Source organism: Pan troglodytes, chromosome 20, assembly GCF_028858775.2.
Source record: "Pan troglodytes isolate AG18354 chromosome 20, NHGRI_mPanTro3-v2.0_pri, whole genome shotgun sequence".
Classification (NCBI taxonomy): Eukaryota; Metazoa; Chordata; class Mammalia; order Primates; family Hominidae; genus Pan; species Pan troglodytes.
This window is the reverse complement of record NC_072418.2, coordinates 43975601-44001547: the sequence shown is the minus strand read 5'-3', so window position 1 is coordinate 44001547 and position 25947 is coordinate 43975601. Positions and strand designations below refer to the sequence as shown.

The 25947-nt window shown below is 45.1% G+C and overlaps 1 protein-coding gene across 1 annotated transcript; it reads right to left on the bottom strand.

Moving 5' to 3' along the window:
* On the bottom strand, positions 1 to 25712 carry LOC456052 (cytochrome P450 2B6-like). Its single transcript, XM_024351392.3, is given in 10 exon segments — positions 1 to 402; positions 4569 to 4710; positions 4904 to 4925; positions 4927 to 5089; positions 7195 to 7336; positions 7930 to 8106; positions 10274 to 10434; positions 12855 to 13004; positions 13137 to 13299; positions 24931 to 25712. Coding segments are annotated over 10 exon segments (1473 nt in total). The 5' UTR covers positions 25102 to 25712; the 3' UTR covers positions 1 to 220.
* Positions 25713 to 25947: the final 235 nt, after the last annotated feature.

Genomic DNA, 25947 nt, shown 5'->3' with positions numbered 1-25947 from the left:
TTTTTTTGTCTCTATTAATTTTTTTTTTATTAATAACTGCTATTACTATCATGTCTCACTTGCACTGCGACCTCAGACAACTGGTGCCATGGAGGGGAAGGAAGCTGGCTTGCAGCAGGTCTCTCAGAGGCAGGAAGTTGCAGGGAGTCAGAGCCATTGTCTACAGAGGTGGGGACACTGAATGACCCTGGAATCATTTGACCCCCTTCCCTCAGCCCCTTCAGCGGGGCAGGAAGCAGATCTGGTATGTTGGGGGTATTTTGCCCACACCACACTCCTGGGGTGTCAGATCGATGTCTTCAGGAGCCACGGGGCTGGCCACGGAGAAGTTCTGGAGGATGGTGGTGAAGAAGAGGAACAATTCCGCACGGGTGATGCCTTCACCAAGACAAATCCGCTTCCCTGTGGGCACAGAAGGTCACCAGCATGGGCACAGGGCAGGTGCATACACTTCGCTCTGCCATGTCCCTAAGCCCAGACATGTATGTCCACTGCAAGAGATTTGCATAAGACTGGCCTTTAACCTAGAATTCAGGGTGGACTTTTAGGAAGCTGCTCTGAAACCAGGTGCAAATCTTTGAGCGGATGTGCCATGTTCATTTCTCTCTCTCTCGCTCTCGCTCTCTCTCTCTCAATCTCTTTATTTATTTATTATTATTTTTTTTTTGAGATGGAATCTCTCTCGGTCACCAAGGCTGGAGCACAGCAGCGACATCTCGGCTCACTGCGACCTCTGCCTCTCAGGATGTTGAAACGATTCTCATGCCTCAGCCTCCCAAGTAGATGGGATTACAGGCACCTGCCCCCACGCCTGGCTAATTTCTTGTATTTTTAGTAGACATGGGGTTTCACTATGTTGGCCAGGCTGGTCTCGAACTCCTGACCTCAGGTAATCCACCCGCCTTGGCCTCCCAAAGTGCTGGGATTACAGGCGTGGGCCACCGCGCCCGGCGCCATGTTCATTTTTCTAGTAGAGAGTTTGTAGCTTCTGTTACAGTTCCAAAGGGTTTGGTGATCCCCACAGTGTATAATGACCCACTTCTGGTTGTGTGTGTGTGTGTGTGTGTACCTCTACATGTGTGTGAGCACATTTATGACAACATTCTTAGTGTTCACTTCTCATACAGGGAGAATGGCACCTCTCTCAAAGGGCTCTTCTGAGGTTAAAAGAGACAATTGTAAAAATTCTTAGAATAGCACTTGGCTTGTGCTAAGGAGCCTTAAGGTTTGGTTATTGCCTTGTGTTTGTTTCTGGGGGTATGTGTGGGGTATGTGTTTCTGGCCATGTGTCTGTGTCTGTGTCTCTAGGCTGTTTTCTGGTCTCAGCCTGAGATCCACAGGCTTCAAGAGCTCAGTGGGTAAAAAACCCAAATTGTATATAAATTGTGAATGGGACTGATGCATATGAGACAGGGAGGGTCTATGGCTTCCACCGATTCTCAGAGGTGCAAGGAACCCCCAGTAGGTTCTAAACCATAGATTTGGAGAAAAATGAGAACAAAGGGAGCTGGAAAAAGCTGAGGCAGAGACAAAGGGAGCCTTTCCCTTTACTTCAGTGTTTCATAATCTGCAAACCTTGGAAAGGCCATGTCAAGTGTGAGTTTTCAGGCATTCCCTATGCCTGTCAAGTTGTTGGACAAGTGTGTCTATGTGGAGGTGTCTGGAAATGGGTCCATGTCCCTTTGGCACATCCAGAAGTTGGGCAACATGAGCTTAGAAACAGGCAGGTCTCTGGGCCTGTTCTTCTGTAACTCTTTGTGTGACCTAATATTTTCCACAACAGCCTGATGCTTGTTATCTCCCTCTCATCAAGCCCTCCCCATCTCTGGGGCCGTCTGTTTGGACACCTTTCGAATTTCTTTGGCTGCAGTACCCTTTTGGCTTGGGTTATACCTTTCTTTGTGCCCCTGGCAGCCCTACCCCTGTCTTTTTCTCTGTCTATACCTGTCAGACACAGCTTTTCTTCTTTTCCTCTCCTTTTGTGGCTTTCTTCCATCTTGCTTAACTTCCTATCTCCATCTATTTGAATCTGATTTCTCCCCAATCTCTCTCTCTCTCGTTCTTTCTTTTCATCTCCCTCTAAAGATACCTTGTCTCCTTCATTCTTTCTTCCTCTCTTCTTGTGTCACTCTCTCTTTTTCCTATCTCTTATTCTGTTTCTCTCCTTTCCCTCCTTCCTTCTCCCCTCCTCCTTCCTTTTCCTCCTCCCTCTCCTCTTATTCCTCCTCCTCCCCTTCTCCTTATGTGGCTCTCTCTGTGTGTGTCTCTCTCTCTTCCTCTCCGTATACTGCCTGATGTTCACCTGCTGTCTGTCCTTCTGCCACTGTCTCCCCATCTCTATCTCTCAGTGTGTTCCCTCTTTGTCCCCAACTATGTTTCTCAATCTCATTATCTTTGTTACTTATCTGTCTCTGTCCTTATTTCCCTACATCCCTGCCTCTCTTAAAACAAAATAGCAGGCCTGTCACAATGGCTCACGCTTGTAATCCCAGCACTTTGAGAGACCGAGGAAGGAATATCACCAGGTCAGAAGATCAGGACCATCCTGGCTAACATGGTGAAACCCCATCTCTACTAAAAATACAAAAAATTAGCCAGGCATGGTGGTACACACCTGTAGTCCCAGGTACTTGGGAGGCTGAGGCAGGAGAATCACTTGAACCTGGGAAGCAGAGGTTGCAGTGACCTGAGATCATGACACTGCACTCCAGCCAGGGCAACAGAGCAAGACCCTGTCTGAAGAAAAAAAAAGAAAAAGAAACCTTAAGATAATGTCTCAGGCATGGTGGCTCACGCCTGTAATTCCAGAACTTTGGGAGGCTGAGGCGGGTGGATCGCGAGATCAGGAGATCAAGACTATTCTGGCTAACACGGTGAAACCCTGTCTCTACTAAAAAACACAAAAAATTAGCCGGGCATGGTGGCAGGTGCCTGTACTCCTAGCTACTCAGGAGGTTGAGGCAGGAGGATGGCATGAACCCAGGAAGCAGAGCTTGCAGTGAGCTGAGATTGTGCCACTGCACTCCAGCCTGGGTGACAGAACAAGACGGTGTCTCAAAAAAAGAAAAAAAAAAAAACAAGATAGCAAAATTGAGAGAAGACATTGACCCTCAAGCCATCACCCCATGTGTTCCTGTCATTGAAGATAAAATGTGGAAGGAGGTCACTGTACTGCACAAAACCAGGGGCTGGGCCAGGACCCTGGGTCGCTGAAGTCACTGATGAAACTCAAGACTGGGGATTTGTTTCTGGGGCCTTTCATGGATGGTGCGTGTTAAATTAAATTAAATTTGGCCTAAAGCAGCCTCCCTGCATAACAAACTGTAACGTAACTCAACATGTAAACAAACTGCAATGTAACTTGAGAGTATATTCTTGTAACAAGTAACCTTGGACAATCACGGCAGCAAAGCTTCAGCCAATCACAGGCTACAAGCTGCCCAGACATGCTCAGATAAGGCAAACACAGAGCTGTAACCAATCAGGCTGTTTCTGTACCTCAGTTCCTTTCCCTGTGGATAAATAGTGCCTGATCACATTGCTGGGTGGAGCTCTCTGAACCTTTCCTGGTTCCGTGTGCTGCCCAATTCATGAATTGTTTCTTTGCTCAAATAGACTCTGCTAAGTTTAATTTGCCTAAAGTTTTTCTCTTAACCAGCCAAAGAGTGGAGGATGAGAACTGGGACAAGTCAGAGCACGTCAAGACCTTCTCCACCTCCCCAGTGCTAGACCATAAATCCAAACTCCTCCCACAGCCTTCAAGGTCCTGCCCAGCTGAGTCCTTTGTCTTATTCCCTTCTGCAATCTACACCCAAGGCTCACTGGACTTCCTATAGATTCTCAATGGTACCATCACATTTCCACCTTTAGCCTTTGCCCTTGCTGTTTCCTTTGCCTGGAACACACTTTGCAATCATTGATTGACGCCCACCCATGAACACGTTAGCTTGGAAGCCAGTTCCTCTGGTAAGCTTTTCCTTACTGACCCACCACAAGATTAGCTGGTATTTCCTATTTTGTGCTCCCAAAGTTCCCTTTAGAGCACTTATCATAATTATGTCTAATTATAATAATAATTGCCCTTGTGAGCATGTCCTTTGTACCAGGCAGTCCTAAGCATGTTGCAGGCATTCATTCATTTCATGAGATGATTATTTTATTATTATTTGATGAATGCCCATCTTCCCTGCTGGACTTTAAATTTCCTGGGGCAGGAACCCTGTCTCTGTGTGACCTGTTTGATGCCTTGTCTTCAGCCCCTAGTACAGCACTGGGCTTAGAGTAGTGCTCAACAGATTTTTTTCTTTTTAAGAAAATGAATTCACTGAGGTTTAGAGATGTTAAAATGATTGCCCAAGTTCCTGCTTGCCCAGATGTGCCTTTGGGAATGTCATCTTCTTTCTCAAGCCTCCTTACAGGGTTGTAGTGAAGATGGAACGGGATAAGGCAGGTGAAGCAATTGGAATATATTAAGTGCTCAATTAATAAGGACCTGTCATTGTTTTTCTCAAGTTGAGGATAGGATCTGCCCTCAGGTGTCTGGGAAAGAAATTGTGGGTCCAGCTTACCTAAGGAGAAGGGGATAAAAGCTTCATTCTTTTTCAGTGCCCCATTGGCATCCAGAAAGTGGTCAGGATTGAAGGCGTCTGGTTTTTCAAAGTAGTGTGGGTCACGGAGAGCAGTGCTCAGGATGAGAAATACTTCCGTGTCCTGAGGGAGGATCACAAGATCAAAAGATATTGCCATTCCCTGCCCACCCTCCGCACACACAGCACAAAAAAGAAAAAGAAAAAAAACAAAAACAAGGGGACTCAATTGAGAAGCTAACAAAAGGTTGAGTTTGGGGATTAAGAGAATCCAGGATGCCCACACAGGAGGGATGTGGGGGTGCAGCCAGTCTTACCTTGGGGATGGTGTACCCTCGGGCTGGTGTGTTGGGTGACAATGTGGGGCACACCCATGGGGAGAAGGTCGGCAAATCTCTGAATCTCATGGATGACTGCCTCTGTGTATGGCATTTTGGCTCGGTCATCAAGCGCTGGAGGGCAATGTGGGCCAATCACCTGTTCAATCTCCTTGTAGACTCTCTCTGCACAGAAAAGAAGATGAATGAATCTCATTTTAAAGAGGCATTTGAGGCCAGGCATGGTGGCTCACGCCTGTAATCCCAGCATTTTGGGAGCTGAGGTGGGCAGATTGCTTGAGTTCAGGAGTTCAAGATGAGCCTGGCCAACATGGCAAAATCCCATCTCTACTAAAAATACAAAAAATTAGCTGGGTGTGGTGGTGCAAGCCTGTATTCCTAGCTACTCAGGAGGCTGAGGCGGAAGAATCGCTTGAACCCAGGAGGTGGAGGTTGCAGTGAGCTGAGATCATGCCACTGCACTCCAGCCTGGGTGACAGAGCAAGACTCCGTCTCAAAATTAAAAAAAAGAAAAAAGAAGGAAAGAAAATTTTTTAAAAAGAGACCTTTCAGCAGGGACACTACTTTCTATTGACCAATTAAAAACCTACAGTAAAGGCTTAGATCTTTGATACTCCTCAAAGCAATCAGCGTGGGTTGAGGAGAGGAGGGAGGAAGCAACAAGAATTCTCACTGCTTGAAATCTAATGAATATTATGGATCCTCTTCCCGCATGCACAGGTACACACACACACACAACACGATTTTGCATGGAATTTCAGATTAAGAACTCCAGGCTACAAATCAAAACACCCTCTCTAAGACGAGTAGAAAATAAACTAATATTTATTGTGTGTATATTATAGGTGAGACACTATTCTTGGTCCTCAGGTATATAACAGTGTAATAGAACAATAGATGAATCCATGAACAACTGGATAAAAACATCAATCAATCAATCAATAGATCAATTCATGGAAGGAAAGACTGATGAAGAAATGAATAAACCAATAAATGGATGTATATATTTACTTACCAATTAATAGATGGATTGATTGATTAATTAATCAGTAATGAATGGTCCATAGACAAAGAAATCAATGAACCCAATTAATGAATAATCACATGAATGGCTAGATTTATGAAAGGACAAGTGAATAAGTAAATTAGTGAAGTATGAGTAAATAAAGGAATAAATGAATGGCTGGATTGAATGATAAATAGATCAGAGGTGAATAAATGAGTGAATTATTGTGATAAATGAAGGAAAGCATGGATGGATTAAGGGTGAATTGAAAGACTGACTGATGGAAGGATAAGGGTGAAACCTAGTTCATAGAAGGATGGAAGAATGCATGAATGAATGAATGAACCAATGAATCAATGACAAATAGTCCATCAACATATCACTGTTTCAAAGGATCAACTTGTGGATCAAGTAATCCAAATAAATGAATGACAGTATATGTCCTTGGATGAATCATAAATGAAAGAATCAGTGAGCACACATTCTTTAATTAATAAATTAAACAAAGAATAGATGAAAAGATAAGTGGGTGAACGGATCAATTTTTAAGTGATGGCACAGAAAGTCAAATATTCCATGTTCTCACTCATAAGTGAGTGCTACAAAATGTGTACACATGGACACAGAGAGAGGAACAATAGACAGTGAAGACTAAGAAGAGCGAGGGAGCAGAAGGGGGAGGTGAATGATGAGAAATTACTTAATGGGTACAATGTACACTGTTCGGGTGATAAATACCCTAACAGCCCTAACTTGACCATTACAAAACCTACGCACGTAACAAAACTGCATATGTACCCCCTAAATTTGTACATCACGAGATCAGGAGATCGAGACCATCCTGGCTAACATGGTGAAACCCCATCTCTACTAAAAACACACAAAAATAGCCGGGTGTGGTGGCGGGCGCCTGCAGTCCCAGCTACTCAGGAAGCTGAGGCAGGAGAATGGCATGAAACCTGGAAGTGGAGCTTGCAGTGAGCCGAGATCGCGCCACTGCACTCCAGCCTGGGTGACAGAGCAAGACTCTGTCTCAAAAAAAAAAAAGATCCTTGAGTGATGGAAGAAAACAATGGGAGAACGCATGGACAGATTCTTCATGCGTCCATGCATCCACCAACAGAATTGGCTTGACTGGAAGCTAGTCCAGAGCCTACAGTGATCCCGGAATAGGAAGCCAGCATCCCCTCTCTCATCCAGGTGGTACCCATAGCCCCATTTCTGCAGTCCAGAAGACCCCCTTGACTGGCTGTCCCTGGCCCACCTGCGACATGAGGGTATTTGAGCATGAGCAGGAAGCCGTAGCGGAGAGTGGTGCTGGTGGTCTCAGTGCCAGCAAAGAAGAGCGAGAGCGTGTTGATGATGAGGTTCTGGTGGCTGAATTCACTGTGTGGGTTGGATTTCTCCTGCATCCACAGTAGGGAGGGGAGTGCAGGGTCAGGAGAGGTTGTAGCCTTGCTGTGCACACGCCTGTCTCCCTGGCTGCCCTCCGTTTGCCTGAAGGTCTTTGACATTATCTGGCCCAATTTGCTTTTCTCTGTCCTCTACATGTCCAGCTGCACATCTCTAACTCGTCTCTGTCAGCCTCTCTTTACTCTTCCTGACTCTGTTTCTATCTGTCTCCACATCTCTCAGATGTGTTTCTCTCTTTTTGTCTCCCAGTCTCTTTCTACCTCCGTGAGTCTTTTCTCCTGTTGCTGTATTTTTGTCCCTTGCCCCAAATTCCTTCCTCAGCCAGTCTTCTCTCTCCCTCTCTCTCTCTCCCCCCACTTCCCACCTCCACTCTCTCTCCATCTCAGTTCCTCCTATTTTCTCCTTCCTTTCACCTCATCTTTCTTTCCTTCCTCCTCTGCTCTCCTCCTTTTCACTATTCTCCCCTCCCTAATCTTTGTTCTTCACTCCCCATCTTCCCCTTCCCTACCCCTTTTCCCTCCCTCTTCTCACCTCTCCATCTTGCCCTCCCTCCCCTCCTCTCCCTTTTCCCTCTCCCAGACCCCACTTTTTCCATGTGGAGCAGGTAGGTGTCAATGAGGTCCCTGGGGGCACTGGGGTCCAGGGTTTCACGGTGCTTCTCCACACTGTGGCCAATGTAAGCATTGATTTCCTGAAGGTTTTTGTAGAGTTGCCTGTGTGCCCCAGGAAAGTATTTCAAGAAGCCAGAGAAGAGCTCAAACAGCTGCAAGAAAAAAGGGGTGGTGAGGTTTGCCTAGGGCTGAGCTAGCAGGTCACAGGGAGAGGGCACCTCCTGGGCCCCAATCTCTCCATGGGAACCCCCTTCCCCACTCCCCTCTGTCTCTGAATCCCTCACTCACTAACTCTATGTCTCCTATGATCTGTAATTCTCACATTTACCTCTTTCTGCATCTTCTTCCCTCATACTTCTGTCTTTTTCTTGGCCTCTGCCCCATCTGCCTGCCTTCCTCCTTTCTAACTCTCTTTGTCTCTGTCTCACTTCCTTTCTGTGCCACTCATTGTCTACCTCAGCCTGTTTATTTGTCTTTCTCATACTTTTCTCTCCCTCTTCCCACCTCTCCTCATCTCCCTTGCTGTGTCAGACATTAATGAAATGATTCTTACACAAGATAAGCCTGCTGACACTTTAGGACTATGTATTTTGGAGCATATCTCTATTACTTTGATAAAGAATGGAATGCCTGATTTATTGCAAATAATTGCAAAAATGCAAACGTACATAGTGAGATGTAAAATTCCTTCTTAATCTCTCCTTCTAGAGATAACCATTGTTAACTGTCTGGTGGGTCTCCTTCCAGACTTTTCTCTGTGGTTCTCAGTGGGAGGAGAACATTAGAATTACTGGTCGGGCTTGTTACAAGTACTCACCTCGGGCCCCATCCCAGACTTTCCAGATCAGACCTCCTGGAAAGTAGGGTCCTGAAAATCCATAACTGTGACAACCCCACATGTGAATCCAACATACACCCCTGCTTAAGAGCTGTAGCTATGTTGACCAGCCTGGCCGACATGGTGAAACCCTATCTCTACTAAAAATACAAAAAATTAGCTGGGTGTGGTGGCGCTCGCCTATAGTCCCAGCTACTTGGGAGGCTGAGCCACGAGAATTGCTTGAACCTGGGAGGTGGAGATGGCAGTGAGCTGAGATCACTCCACTGCACTCCAGCCTGGGTGACAGAGCAAGATACTGCCCCCCACCCCCACAAAAAAAAAACAAAAAACCTACAGCTATGCATACTGTTCTGCAGCTTGATATTCTTAAGTTTAATATGTAATAGGCATATTTCCAGGTTAATCAATAGGGATAAATTTTATTATTTTCTTTTAAAAGAGCAGAAGATTACCTTTATAATCTGTGGAAAGTTTTTTAAAAAAAAAAAAACAGGGAGAAGGAGCAATGGGAGAAAATGAAGAAATGCTGTTCCTTATTGTCTTGTATCCTTGAATTTCTTCACGTGAGGAGCTTTACCAAAGACAGAGAAGCAAGCATACAGAAGAACCAGGAGTAGGCTGGGCATAGTGGCTCATGCCTATAATTCCAGCACTTTGGGAGGCCGAGGCGGGCAGATCACTTGAGGTCAGGAGTTCAAGACCAACCTGGCCAACATGGCAAAACCCTGTCTCTACTAAAAATACAAAAAAATTAGCTAGGCGTGGCAGGTGCCTGTAATCCCAGCTACTCAGGAGGCTGAGGCAGGGGAATTGCTTGAACCAGAGAGGTGGAGGTTGCAGTGAGCCGAGATTGCACCACTGCACTCCAGCCTGGGCAACAGAGCAAGATTCCATCTCAAAAAAAAAAAAAAAAATCTTAGCCAGATGTGGTGGCACACGCCTGCAGTCCCAGCTACTCGGGAGGCTGAGGCAGGAGAATCACTTGAACCCAGGAGATGGAGGTTGCAGTAAGCCGAGATGGCACCACTCCACCCCAGCCTGGCTGAGAGAGCGAGACTCCGTCTCAAAAAAAAAAAAAAAAAAAAGACAACCAGGAGCAGAAGAGCAGAGATCAAGCCCAAAGCCTGATTCATTCTCTCTCTCCCTCTCTTTCACACTCATTCTCATCAACTCTGTCTTTCAGGATCTCTTGATCTCTGCCCTTCTTTGTCTTGTTTTTGCTCATCTTCCTTCTCTCAGTCTCTCTCTGACTCTGTTTCTGCCTCCCCATCGTGCCCCATTCTCTCTCTCACTGTCTCTATCCCTGTCTCACTGCCTCCCCTCCCTCCAGGTCTCCATGTCCCTGACTCCACATGGTCTCTGCGTTTCTTCCAAGGATAAGCTGCATTTCTGAGCCCCCAAGTCAGGTCATCCTTTTCTCGTGTGTCCTGGATGTTCACCTCACCCCCACCCTCCCTCTCCTTCTCCCTCTCCTGGACCTGGCTGGATATAGAGCTGATGAGTGAGAAACTCTGGCAGAACAAGTTCAGCATCTTCAGGAACTCTTGATCTTGGTAGTGGAAGCGTTTTCCAAAGACGATGGAGCAGATGATGTTGGCGGTAATGGAATGGAAGAGGAAGGTGGGGTCCACGAGGGCTCCTAGGAAGAAGCAGCAGGTTAAGGACACAGACTGAAGGGCCTGGGGAACATCAGGCTGTCACCCATCTCTGTGTGATTGTCTGTCATCACTCAGTAATGGTAAACATGAGAATAACCATAACAGCTAATTATGTACCAGCACATCACGCGTAATTCCATTGAACTCTCACTACAACAATGTGAGGCAGATGCAATTCGATTATTAGCTCCAAATTATAGATGGGCAGACAGAGAGGTTGAGTAATTTGACCAAAGTTGCACAGCTACTCATTACCGAGGCCAGGATTTAGACCCAGGCAACCCAGCTATCGAGTCCATGCAGCCGGTTCTCACTCTGCACCTCCTCTCAGGCCCCACCTCTGACTCTGGGAGTGAATACAGTTAAATCCCAGGGGTAGGGGCTGGGCAGAGTAGGTGTTTAATCAATTGCTTGTATAAATTAAAAAGCCCTGGGTGGCCACAGTGGCTCATACCTCTAATCCCAGCACTTTGGGAGCCTGAGGCAAAAGGATCAGGAATTCAAGACCAGCCTGGGCAACATAAGGAGAACCTGTCTCTACAAAAAAGTTAAAAATGTAGCCAGACATGGTGGCACATGCCTGTAGTCCCAGTTGAAGGAGTCCAGGAGGCTGAAGTGGAAGGATCACTTGGGCCCAGGAGTTTGAGGCTGCAGTGAGCTATGATCGGGCCACTGCACTCCAGCCTGGGTACAGAGTGAGACCCTGTCCCTAATTTAAAACAAATAAAAAACCATCTTTCTACCCCCACCTGTTACTCCCCCTTAATCTCTTCTTTCTACATCTAGGGCTCTCCAGTCATCCGGGCATTATTCTGCACTTGTTAAGTGATACCTGTATACACCAGGCTCAGCACTGGCCCCAGCTGGAGGGAGGGTGGTCTATGAGCACCCAAGAACGTCAGGTTAGTGCAGCCTCTCTCTGGGTCTCACTTGCCTGTCTTCTCTCATTCCTCTGCAGACCTTTTCTTGAGCCTTGTCTGTCTGTCTCTCTAATTTTCTCTGCCTCAATTTCTCTTTGCCTTTGTTTCTTTCTGTCTCTCTGTGTGTATATTTCTCTCTCTCACTCTTTTTTTTTTTTTTGAGACACAGTCTCACTCTGTCACCCAGGCTGGAGTGCAGTGGCATGATCTCAGCTCATGGCAACCTCCATTTCCCAGGCTCAATCAATTCTCCAGTCTCAGCCTCCCGAGTAGGTGGGATTACAGGCACGTGCCACCATGCGTGGCTAGTTTTTGTATGTTTAGTAGAGACAGGGTTTCACCAGGTTGGCCAGGCTGATCTTGAACTCCTGACCTCAAGTGTTCCACCAGCCTCAACCTCCCAAAGTGCTGGGATTACAGGCATGAGCCCCATGCCCAGTCTATATATCTCTTTGTTTTGGTCCCTCTGTCTGTCTCTTTCCTCCTGCCTGTGTCTCTCTGTTTCTTCCTGTCCTTCTCTTCAGTCTTCTTGTCCCTGTTTCCCTATAGCTCCTGTGTTTCTACCTCCCCACGCAGCCTCTGCATTTACGTCCCAGAGTCTCTTGAGAAATTTTGATAAGAGAGATGGTAAACACCTGGCATGAATGAGATGGAGGTACTAGCCAGAGACCCGTCACCTACATGTCCCACAGACACTCAGTTATGGAGAACTCAAAAATAACCTAGTGATTCTTTGATGACCCCTCCAGCTGCACCTGGGCAGAACACCCCACCTGGCCTGTTTGCTCACTGCCAGCTCATCAGCACTTCACCCAGGGCAAGGAAAACACAGGTCATTATTTGTTAAATGTCTGTAGTTTTTTCCTTTCTCTCTTTGCTTTCTTTTACATAACTTCTGATTTTGCCTTCGATAGTCACAATTGATCCATGAAAATATATGTCTTTGAGGGTTTGTTTGTTTCTTTGTTTGTTTGTCTGAGACAGGATCTTGCTCTGCTGTCCAGGCTGGAGTGCAGTGGCACAATCACAGCTCACTGCAGCCTCAACCTCCTGGGCTCAAGTGATCCTGTAGTCCCACCTTAGCAAGTAGCTGGGACTACGGGCACACACCACCATGCCTGGCTCATTTCTTTTTTATATTGTGTAGAGACAGGATCTCATTATGTTGCCCAGGCTGTTTGCTTCCCAAAGTACTGGGATTACAGGTGAGAGTCATTGCATCCAGCCTCTTTGAGTAACTTTTGGACGTTATACACCTGGCATTTCTCTCTTTCCCTGGCTCTGTTTCTCTCCTGCCAATCCCCATCCCTCTCTATTCCCCTGTCTCTCTCACTCTCTGTCCCTATACCTCTGTCGGATCATGTCTCTGGTTTCGTCTGTCTCTGTCTCTGCCCATGTATACCTCTCTGCCTTTCTATTCCCGTGCCTGCATCTCTCAGTGTTTCATTGCCTTTCTTTCCCATTCGTCTCCCAGGACTCACCCTTGGATTTCCGAAGTTCCTCTATCAGACACTGAGCCTCGTCCTGAATCCGCTCCTCCACACTCCGCTTTCCCATCCCGAAGTCCCTCATGATGGTCACAGAGAATCGCCAAAGCACCTTCCAGCGGTTTCCATTGGCAAAGAGCACGCCTGCGGTGCAGGGGAGGTGTGAGTTGGTTGCAGAAGAAGTTGGAAGAAGGCTCTGAGTCCTTCTTCCCCCCATATACTCCCTTCCCTGATGCACCCCCACCTGCCCCCTCCCAGTGCCTCTGAGGCCCTCACCATATCCCTGGTAGACTGGGTCCATGATGGCGATTTTTCCCCGGCCAGAGAAGGCCTCAGCCTTGTCCACCAGGGCCTCCCGTATGGCCTCTACTCCACACAGCATGACCACGGGCCTCGGTCCCAGGTGTACCGTGAAGACGTCCCCATATTTCTCTCGGAACTGCCAATCACATCCACACCAGGGATGGCTGTTAGTCAGCATACACCTCATTTGTAAAACTATCAAAATACTTACATACCAGATTGGTAATTAGCCCCTCCTCAACATCCGCCTCCCCAGGCTGCCCTTTCCCCTGCCAGGATCCAGCAAGTAAGGGTTAACAGTTAACGGTGTCCAAGGGAGAGAATACAGTCATGGGTTCTTAGTTTCTGTTTCTGATTGGGCCAGTAAAACCCCTTCCTCATCCTTCTTTTCTGTGTATTACGAGAGACAAAAACTGAAAACCATGGCTTCAGGCTGCTGAAAGACTGAAACAAAACAAAACAGAACAACAACAACAAAATAAGGTGGGTTGGACAAGCTTAGGTTAATTGGTGGCCCAGCCAGGGTCTGCTCTAATTGGCTGCTGCCCTAAACAGTAGAGATGGTTGATAAAATACTACGAATATCACCCTCACCCCATACTTCTTGTGATCTGTGGTTTTGCTTTTTTTTTTTTTTTTTTTTTTTGAGACAGAGTCTTGGTCTGTCGCCCAGGCTGGAGTGCGGTGGTGCAATCTCGGCTCACTGCAAGCTCCACCTCCCGGGTTCACGCCATTCTCCTGCCTCAGCCTTCCGAGTAGCTGGGACTACAGGCACCCGCCACTACGCCCGGCTGATTTTTTGTATTTTCAGTAGAGACGGGGTTTCACCACGTTAGCCAGGATGGTCTCGATCTCCTGACCTCGTGATCCACCCACCGCAGCCTCCCAAAGTGTTGGGATTACAGGCGTGAGCCACCGCGCCTGGCCTGGTCTTGCTTTTTGCAGTTTCAGTTACCTGCAGCTAACCACAGTCTGAAAATATTAAATGGAAAATTCCAGAAATAAGCAATTTGTAAGTTTTAAGTTGTGCACCATTCTAAGTAGGATGATGATGTCTCTCATCATCCACTCTGTCCCACCCAGGACATGAATCATCCCTTTGTCCACCACGTATGCACTGTGTATACCACCCTCCCTGTATAACATGATTGTATAGGAAAAAAAGAGTATATATAGGGCTCAGCATTATTTGGGGTTTCAGGCATCCACTGGGGGTCTCAGAACATATCTCCGGTGGATAAGGTGGGATTACTGTGCAGCCACTTAGGGAACCGCTGGGCAGTATTTCCTGAAGCTGAACAAATGGATAACTGGGAAACCATCCACTTCACTCCCAGGTACATGCCCAGCACAAATGTGTATGTGTGTTCACCAAAAAATGAACAAATATTCACAGAAGCTTTCTTTATAAAATACTCATCAACATAGATATACAGAAACAGTGAGAGTTCACACAATAGAATAGTATACAGCAACGAAAAAGAACAAACTACAGCTACATGCGATAACGTGGCTGAAACTCACAGGCATAATGTTGAGTGGAAGCAACTAGACACAAAAGAGTCCATGCATCATAATTTCATGTGTATGAAGTTCAAACACAGGGCCAGGCACGGTGACTCACATCTGTAATCCCAGCACTTTGGGAGGCTGAGACGGGCTGATCACGAGGTCAGGAGTTTGAGTCCAGCCTGACCAACATGGTGAAACCCCGTCTCTACTAAAAATACAAAAATTAGTCTGGCGTGGTGGCCCTCATCTGTAGTCCCAGCTACTCGGGAGGCTGAGACAAGAGAATTCCTTGAGCGTGGGGAAGTGGAGGTTGCAGTGAGCCAAGATCACGCTGCTGCACTCCAGCCTGGGCAACAGAGCAAGACTCCATCTCACAAAAAAGAAAAAAAAAAGTTCAAACACAGATAAAATCAACCCATGATCAAGATGGTAGGTGGATAGTGACTAGAAAAGGACGGGGTGTGGTGTTTTGGGGGACTCTTGCTACTTGGCCTGCATGTCAATTACATGAGTGTGTTCAGTTTGTGAAAATTCATTGAGTTGTGCACTTTTTATAGTGATGTTCAATTTCAACAAAAACTTGACATAAAAATTAGAAAAATGTTTAAGTTTACTTACAAATGCCCTGCATTGATCTCTGCAAAGCCCCTTCACTGGTCTCCTGCCTTACATTCTTAGACCCCTTAACAACTGTTTCACTGCCCCACAAGCCAGGGTAACCCCACTAAAATGTAAAATAATTAATATCCCTGTGCTCACCAAGGCCTCCAATACTCCAACTTTGCTAAGAATAAGATCTGAAGTCTCCACTTGTGGTTGACATGGTCCTACATGATGTGGCCCCATCACCTCTCTGACTTCTCCTCCCCCTGATTCCTCCATGTTGTTCCCTGAGATTTTTCCTGCTTCAGGATTCTTGCAACCACCCTGCCTCCTTCTGGCACCTTCCACCTGAATCTTTCATTGTCCCTGCTAAGAAACAAAGCAAGGCGGAGTCTTTCCCTAACCACTCAATCTAATGTAGTTCTCATCACTTTCTGAAATATCCCCCTGCTTTAGTTTAATCGTAGCTCTTGTCCACCTAACATTTCCTTATCTGTTTATTTTTTGCTTATCTGTCTCCACCAATGGAATGTCCATAAGCACAGTGTTACCTCGTATGTCTTGTCCAAGATGCCACATCATCAATTCATAGAATATTTCCTGGTACATAGAAAGTGCCCAGTGAATTGTTATTGGATTCATGAATAAATGAATGAGTGGATCAAGGTAGTTGCCATTTAATGAGCACTTATTATATACTAGCTGTATGCAATATCCCATTTAATTCTCACAACCACCTTAGGGGCACACATTCTCATTGTCATGATCTTAATTGACAGAAGAGAAAACTGTGACTCAACGCATAAGAATTGAATCTGAGACACGAGCCCGCATCCCTCTGACTCCAAAAGGAATCTGGAAGCTTATTGGGAAATGGAGAAGCAACAGCGCCACCTTCCTCAGCCTTGACACACACTTGCTCATGCCCTCCTTCTTACCCCTACCCCCAAGAGATGCAATCATAATAGACGGTCATGAATACCTAGAGGATCCTTGGAAGGTTTGTGAAAGAGTTTTAGGGAGTCTGTGAAGCCTCACAACTTTATGCAAACATGTATGTGCCTATTTGGAAAAGAGGGGGCCACAGCTTTAATCAAACTCTCAGAGGATTTCATAATCCACAAATTGTTAAGCAGCTTTAGTCTAGGAGGGCTTTGGAGACAGACCTCCTGCTGGAGCTCAGCTTCTCCTTTTGCTAGTTGTGTGCCACTGGACAAGTGCTTTCCCCAGGCTGAGCATCTCCATCCCTACTGTTTTTTTTTGTTATTGCTGTTGTTGTGTTGCTGTTTTTTGAGACAGAATTTCACTCTTGTTGACCAGGATGGAGTGCAATGGTGCAATCTCGGCTCAGGGCGACTTCCGCTTCCTGTGTTCAAGCAATTCTCCTGCCTCAGCCTCCTGAGTGGCTGGGATTACAGACATGTGCCACCACACCAGCTAGTTTTGTGTTTTTTTAGTACAGATAGGGTTTCTCCATGTTGGTTACGCTGGTCTCGAACTCCTGACCTCAGTTGATCTGCCTGCCTCAGCCTCCTAAAGTGCTGAGATTACAGGCGTGAGTCACCATGCCCGGCCACCATCCCTACTTCTAAGATGAGGGTAGCACCTCACCTTGTCCACAGGTAGTTGTAAATGACACCTAGAAAATCCCCATGACAACACAGGTAATTCCCAGACACATTACTCTAGTGGGAAAACTAAGTCCATTGATTCACATGATAGCATGATATTCTCGTGACACATGGAAAATGATGAAAAGAAAACAATAGGCACTTGGGACCTTCACCTATGTGATGCAACTCTATTTGGTGGGGAGGGATCCTTAGATCTGCTACCCCCTACTGGGGGCCTGGTAGCACTTTGCAGGCCCTGGCCGACTGTCAGTTCTGCTGAGTCAGGCTTGGAGCTTTCACTCACTGACTCCTTCATTTGTTTCTATACACATATTTACTAAACGCCTATTGTGTACCAGGCACTATGTTCAGCTCTGTGGTGAGTCCTCACAGGCCTTCCTTGTCTGGAAGTGTGAGGGAGAGCTCAGCCACAGGATCACAAGTAAATGCAGCATTGTCAAGGACATAGGCTCAGTAAGGAGGGGCAGCTGGTGTATGAGAGCATATGGTGGGGACCTGGGGGTCAGGAAGTCTTCTCAAGGGAGCTACTGCTTGCCTGGATGGCTAAGGAACCCCAATAATGAGGAACGGACACTGTTCTTGCACTGACATTAACCAAGATGACCCACCCACATCCTCAAACAACAACAACAACAACAAAACAAACTATTTACCCAAAGTCCTCCCTGTGAGAAAATGGAAATCTTTACTGCAACAAAGAAGGGGAGAGGGTCAAACATGTCTATTCAAAACTTATCCCAATGCTTTGGGATGTTGAGGCAGGAGGATTGCTTGAGGCCAGGAGTTCAAGACCAGCCTAGGCAATATAGTGAGACCCTCCCCCAACACGTCTCTACAAAAATAAAAAAAAAATAGTGGGGCATGGTGGTTCACACCTGTAGTCCCAGCTACTCTGGAGGCTAAGGCGGGAGAATCTCCTGAGCCCAGGAGTTCAAGGCTGCAGTGAGCTATGACTGTGCCATTGCACTCCAGCCTAGGTAACAGACTGAGACCCTGTCTCTAAAACAATTAAAATGAAAAATTCAATATCATTCCTGACAAGCCTCCACTTTCTATGAACTAACAAGATAGCCACAAAGATCCTTTCGAAAACTCATTTTAGGCAAATATGAATTTCATTGACAGTTTTGCTTGTTTCAGAATTTGTAAAGGATTTGGATATTCAATGACCATGCCAGCTCTCATAAAGAAAGGGGGCAGTGAGATACCAAGAGCTAGAAGGAGCAGCAAATTCTGTTAATAGAGGCATGATTGGTGCCCAGATAGTGTCTGCAGAGTTTAGAAAAAACCCTTAAAGAGAAGGTTCAGTGAATTGTGTAGGATGTCTTTGACCAGAATTTAAACCTATGCACACTTTCCTAAATGTTATCACTCCTCACACTGCAGATGATTTTTTTTAAGAGACAGGGTCTTGCTCTGTTGCTCCGGCTGGAGTGCAGTGACGTGATCATAGCTCACTGCAACCTCAAACTGCGGGGCTCATGTGATCCTCCTGCTTCAGTCTCCCAAGTAGCTGGGACTACAGGCACAGGCCACCACGCCTGGCTAAATTTTTAAAAAATTTTTGTGGAGACAGGGTCTTGTTCGGTTGCCCAGGCTGGTTTTGAACTCCTGGCTTCAAGCAATCCTCCCACCTCAGCCTCCCAAAGTGTTGGGATTACAGGCATAAGCCACCACATCTTTGACTGTTGCCCAGTGGGATGGTGAGCCACCCAAACAACATCTTACCTAATCATAAGACTCCTTGGCTCCCTCCATGTCATTCCCCTGAAAAATCTAAATGTTCCATAATTTGAGAGTCTATGACCCAATTACTTTGTATCTTCCAGGTAAAGTGACAGTGTCTAACTAATAACCAAAAACCACATGTTTTGACTAAGTGTCTAAGATAAATATATATGTATGACAATTATCACATTCATCATTTGTATGTCCACGTATTCTGTCTAAGCAAATAATTTTAAAATTCATAGTACCATTGGCATATATACTCTGTATATATGCATATTTACTCTATCAGTAAAAAGACCATTGATCAGAAATAAAAAAACTCTATTAATAGCAAAAGGATAACAAGCCTAAGATTCAGGAGTATGGTCAACATGAGAGGGGGAAGGGGAAGGTATTGTCAGTATTCTAATTCTCCCATTGGAAAATGGGTTGATTGATTACTAATAATAAGTAGATAATTAAACATAAAATCATGCATGTTAAGCATTGATAATCCAGGTAAATACTGAGCAAGTGGCAGTTGCCAGTATAGGGCATTATGCATACTGTTGATAAGCACTCCCTACCCACACTGCTTTGCTGCTCTCCCTCTCTCCTCCACTCTCCTGGCACTGACATGGGCTAGTCTGCTCTCTCTCGTTGGCACAGCAAACTCTATTTGATTTGTGCCACCACCTCTTTTACCTCATTATTTCAGTGGCAGGCAGGTACCCAAAGATGTAACAGAGGATGGCAGAGAAGAGTGAAATTCTACACCTGTGGCTCATACCCAGACACCTCTTCATGCCCATTCACCCCTCCAAGGACAGTGCCCCCATGCAGTTCCAATTCAGAGACAGGGTGTCAATCTGTTACCCAGGCTGGAGTGCAATGGCACCATCAAATTACCTATGATAACCTATTTGATAAACCAGTGTTATGTACCTAAATTGGAGAAGCATAAATTGGTACTTATGGTATTAAAATTTGTATTTAAGAGGCTGTAATTCCAGTGTGAAGCATGCACTCATGGAGACACTGGATGGCCGCCTGATCCTTCCCGAGTTCTTAAAATTTCCATTACTAAAAGCTCTGCATTCCATGACTCATCATAGAAGAGATAAAATGATCCAAATTATGAAAAAATATTAATGAGGTGACTGTTCTAATGGTTTATAACTAATATTTGATTTATCAAATCCATAATTCTAGTAAGACAACAAAAACCAAAAACCACAGGTGATATATTTCTGGGACTTGGTAGATCATTTGAACACTTGAAGATGGAGTTAACTCAACTGCCACCTTCATTGCATGTTTTCTGGTTGTATTAAAGCTTTTTTATGCACAAAGATCCATGCCATAACAGTAGCTAAAATGTTATTAGAAAATGTATTTCCTTACTAGGCATTCCTGGAGAACTCTCCAGTGGTAGAGGTACTTGCTTCACTAGAGAAGTGGTAAAATAGTTAAATAAGGTATTGAAGAAGGAATTAATGAAATCAACTATAACCTAATAGTAGTAGTAATAGAAATTTTAAAATCCTTTTAAAGTTGCTGCAAAGTGTGACCCCCACCTTACATTCAAGTTAAAAGAGAATATTAACAACCTGTCTTCTCTCTGTGGACAATGGACCTTATCTCTTCTTCCCAACTCCACATCCCTTAAAGTTTATTACAGGCCCAGTGAGTTCCTGCATGGCTGCAGGGTCATAAGACTGATAAGTTTAGGTTGCAACACATGTCTTTCTCAAGATGTAAGAAATGTTAATTAACTGCTTTGTTTCTCCGTTCTGTAACTTGCTTCCCACCTCATGTAGTTCCCACCTTAAGATGTTTAAAAGTAGGAAAAGCCCTTTGTTTGGGGCTCAGACTTTCTGGACATATTTCTGGCTGAGCCAGTGGTCACCTTAATTTAATAAACTCTCCTGAACCTTTTTTGGTCTCTCCAGTCTTTGATTGTCCTGCAACAGTATTACAAACAAAAGGCATTAGGCAAAGCATGCTGAATTGATTGGAGTCCCTTGGTCAAAGGTATTATTGATTGACGGCAATCAGATCCACTCCTATTGGAAAGACATAGATAGATCACTTGTAAAATAGTAATAGGAAGTCCTATGCCCCAATAATAGAATCTCATGTATCTCCCACTCTTATAAACTCTGATATGACTCAATAATGCAAGGCTTTAATACATTATGCCACTGCATGTTTTCACCAGGTAAAAGGAGTCATTGATGACCCATCAGTTGATGACAACCAGACCTTTCACTATCTATAATTTAGAGGTTGGGCTCTTTGGAAATGACACCAGAGAAACTGTCCTTGAACTCCATTGGAAGTAACCATACCAGGTTCTTCTAAGACTGTCCTTGTACCTCATTGCAAAGGACAATGTCAAGTTCTTCTCTGTAGCAAAACTTCAGGGTCTGGGATCTTGGATCCACATCTCTCAATTGAAAAGGGTCCTTCTAGACTCCTAGAACTTTATGTCTGTTGAGACCTTAAGGCAAAGCTGACCAGGAAAGTTTTTCCCAAGAAGCAGTTGGCATCTTATATGTGGACAGCTTTTCCAAGACTGTGGATCAAGATTTCTCTTCCATCATGAAAGCATTATCTTTTATCCTTTCCTCCCTGTTTCTTGCTGTCCTAACCCTTTCCCTTTCCTTACAAGAAAATCCATAGCACAATAATCTGTGAATGGCTTTAGCAAAGGCTTACACCCTAGGAAAAAAAACAAGCAATTGTTGAGTTTGTGAGCCAATTCCCCAAAATCAGGAAATAATTTCACTGGTGCCAATGCCTCTTTGTGTTCCCAATGGGAATCACCCTGAAACCCCAAAGGAGGAGTGGAAAGCTATATCTTGATATTCTAGACATCAATTGCCACTTGCTTTTTTGCACTCACTGGAAATATTTGATAGTGGTTATGTTATTAGTTATTTAATATAATAACAGTGTGTAATAACATACTATTAACTAATAACTAGTTATTAGTTAATATAATACAATAACAGTATGTAATAACATTCTATTAACTAATAATATAATCACTACCAAATATAGAAAATGTATCTGAATGATGGCTGCAAAAAGCATATTGTGCTTCCAGGCATCCCGCATAGGACCTGGGGACTACCTATGTGGGTACGGTTAATTGCATGTGTAATGTTACTGAATTAAATATGGTAAAGTGGCCAGGCATGGTGGCTCGTGCTTGTAATCCCAGCACTTTGGGAGATTTAGATGGGAGGATCGCTTGAGGCCAGGAGTTCGAGACCAGCCTGGTCAACATAGCAAGACCCCCATGCTATAAAAATAATTAAATAAATAAATAAGTAAATACAGTAAAGTCTCTCTCCAACTAAATGTGGCTATGCACCCTTGCAGCATGATAGAAAGAGACCACAAAAAAAGTGAGCTTCCCACCTTGTTCAAGAGCTGTGCAGACTTATGTGTAAACAAATTTAACTGATCTCTGCTCTAATGCCAGTAGGTGACCCTCTTTTCCAACCCCACAAGTGCCTACCTTGGGTCTGCTGAGGTTCGCTTACTCTGTTCTTTCTCCTCACTGGCCCATAGCTTGCTATTTGGCCTAGCTCACTGCTGCTTTCCAAATTTTTTCCCTGAGAGTTCCCTAATACCTCCCATAGTTAAAAGCCAAAACAGTCAATAACTGAAATTACTATCAACCTCAAAGTCGATGAAGATAAGTTGGTTTCTGCAGAGAAAAGGTTCCAATGGAGTCCCTGGGTGCTCACTCTTGGTGATATTGGGGTGACAGTTGTATGGAATCTGAGGCTAATTTATACATTAAGGGACATCTTGGATTATGTAGCCAATTGAACCTCCAAGGAGTTCAGATGGGTAGAAGCCACTCTCCAAAAGGAGGATGAGAACATTGTATTAAACAAAAACGCTTAATGGAACATCATGCAGTTTTAGATCTCCTCTTTGCCCATCTTGGAGGCTTGTGTATGGTGCTGAACAAAATCAAATATTGTTCTTATCTTTCCCGTGAATTTACTAGTACATATAACTTAATTTAAAATGTGGCTGACAATGCTGTTTCTCTAGACACTGCCACCAAATACACTAAGGTAAATTCTCAGGGGAAAAAGAAGATACATATTTACGGGTGCAGGTAACAGTTGATTTGCAAGCATCCCGAATGGTGATGGCAAGTGATATGGTTTGGTTCTGTGTCCTCACCCAAATCTCATCTTGAATTTTAATCCTCAGATGTGGAGGGAAGAACCTGCTAGGAGGTAATTGGATCCTGGGGGCAGTTTCCCCCATGCTGTTCTTGTGATAGTGAGTGAGTTCTCACAAGATCTGATGGTTTTATAAGAGGCTCTTCCCCCTTGGCTCTCTCTCTCTCTCTCTCTCCTGCCACCTTGTGAAGAAGGTACTTGCTTCTCCTTCACCTTCCACCATGAATGTAAGTTTCTCCCTTAACTTCTACCACAATTGTAAGTTTCCTGGGGCCTCCCCAGCCATGTGGAACTGTGAGTCAGTTACATCCCTTTTCCTTATAAATTACCCAGTGTCAAGTATTTCTTTATAACTGTAAGAATGGACTAATACAGCAAGCCTATCACAAGGTTTTCTACTCTTAATGTTTCTTCTAGTGGGTCTCCAAGGTACTATGACATGTGTTACCAGGCGAACTACAAAAACAAATGCCTCTGTAAATCAAGTTATTTTATAGCAAGCTCTGGTCCTTAATCACCACTGTGCTCTGAACAAAGTATATGACCAATTGGACTCTAATACTATTGAACTATCTTTATTGTCTGAGCTTTGAATTATTTGATTTTGATCAGTTTGGTTCATGGAGACTCCTGGTAAGGTACAGACTTCATTTTCTTTGTATTACCCTCCTGAGGGCCATCATAACAGTCTCCCTGATGTGTTGTATTTTCTCGAGAGTCTTGGCCGGGTGAAATGGCTCACACCTGTAATCCTAGCACTTTGGGAGGCCGAGGCAGGTGGATTGCTTGAGCCCAGGAGTTTGAGACCAGTCTGGGCAACATGGTAAAACCCTGTCTCTACAAAAAATACAAAAAGTAGCTGGGCGTGGTGGCATGCACCTGTAGTTCCAGCTACTCAGGGGGCTGAGGCGGAGGATCACCTGAGCCTTGGGAGGTCAAGGCTGCAGAGAGACATGATCATGCCACAGCACTCCAGCCTGGGTGACAGAGTGAGACCCTGTCTCAAAAAAAAAAAAAAAAAAAAAGAGAGAGAGTCTTAAATGCTCATATGCAGCCATTCTTTGTACATCCAATGGCTTCATTACAGGATGAATAACAAAAACATGAAGAAAACAAAGAATCACTCAACTACTTTGACATTGTCCATTGTGAATTCCATACTGAGAGCAAACAAGTCCATTATGATGGTGACAGAAGTAATGTTGATGCCCAAGGTTTTGGTCGATCTCAAAATTTTGAGGCTCATCAAAAGGGGAGAATTGTTTAATTAAATTAAATTTGACATAAAGTTCTCTCTGCATAGAGTGAACTGCAACCTAACTTGGGAGGGAGTATATTCTTCTTTTTTTTATTTTTATTTTTTTGAGATGGACTCTTGCTCTGTCGCCCAGGCTGGAGTGCAGTGGCACCATCTCTGCTCACTGCAACCTTCGCCTCCTGGATTCAAGTGATTCTCCTGCCTCAGCCTCCTGGGTAGCTGGGATTACAGGCACACACCACCATGCCCAGCTAATTTTTGTATTTTTAATAGAGACACAGTTTCCCCATGATGGCCAGGCTGGTCTCAAACTCCTGACCTCAGGTGATCCACCGCCTTGGCCTCCCAAAGTGCTGGGATTACAGGCGTGAGCCACTGCACCCGGCCCAGATGAATAGATTCTTGTGACAAGTAGCCAAATGTTGGCTAATCAGAGCAGCTGGGCTTTCAGTCCACCACAGGCTGCTAGCTCCTTAGATTGTGACCAAGTAAGGCAAGCTGTGATCTGTGGCCAGCCAGGCTGTTTCTGTATGTCACCTCCTTTTTCTGCCTGTGAATACTGCTTGCCCATACTGCCGTGTGGTGTCTCTCCTGGTTTAGGGAGTTGTCCGATTCATAAGTCACTTCTTTGCTCAAATAAACTCTGCTAAATTTAATTTGACTGATGTTTTTCTCCTAATACTACCACCCATCATGCTTCACTATGCTCTGTACTCACCAACCATCCCCGTGCCACCCCTGACTCTGGAAGTCTGCCTCATTCTGTTTGGTGAAGGATCCCCAAGTACAGAGACAAGAAGCAGCCCACCCTCAGACCCCATTCATCTGTGTCTTACCCTCAGAAAGGATTTGAGTAGGCCTCTTCTGTCCATCTGCAGAAGGTTCCCCAAAAGGGGCAGAGGGCGGGGCCCTGGTGGGAGGGTGCCATGGGAGTTAGGGTGACGCTGAACCAGGAGTAGCAAGAGGCCTGTGAGGAGTGCAAGGAAGAGGAGGACGCTGAGCTCCATGGTTCCAGTCTGACTGCCCTGCACCCCACTGCAGCCTCTAACTGGGCCTTTTATCCTGAACCTGCCTCTTCACTCAGTTATGAAACTTCATCCATTCCCCGCCTCCTTTCTCATTATCGTCAAGGAGCATTAGCTTAGAAAAAGGTGTTAGGGAACCCAGACTTCCTGCTTAGGCAACCCAGCGACCTGATGCCTATCCCTTATCCACTCTCTAGATGTTGGCAGGGATACAGTGGTAGAGATATCAAAGTCCACCTGAGCATGTGAACGTATGGGCGTTTGTGTATGAGTATGTGTATTTTTGTAAGCATAGGTGAGCATGCACACTTTTTTACTTAGCTTTGTCTGTTTGTTTATGCTTCCGTGCATTTCTCCATGCTTGCTTGCATCCGTGTATGTGCTTATATGATTTTTATATGTAAAGGGGTGTTTGTATTTATGCAAATGTGCAGGCGTGTGTTTCTGTGGTTGAATCTGGGGGTGCTTATGTGTATATCCTTGCACGTATGGAGCTTCCTTGTATTTATACAGTTTCATATATGAAAGTGCATTTACATTTGTGTGTTGTGGAGGTGGTGGTAGTGTGTGTTCAAAATTGGGAGGCTGGCTGGGTGCAGTGGCTCACACCTGTAATCCCAGCACTTTGGGAAGCTAAGGTGGGCAGATCACTTGATGTTAGGAGTTCGAGACCAGCCTGGCCAACATGGCAAAACCCCGTCTCTACTAAAAATACAAAAATTAGCCGGGCGTGGTGGTGGGCACTTTTAATCCCAGCTACTCGGGAGGCTGAGGCAAGAGAGTCACTTGAACCTGGGAGGTGGAGGCTACAGTGAGCCAGGATTATGC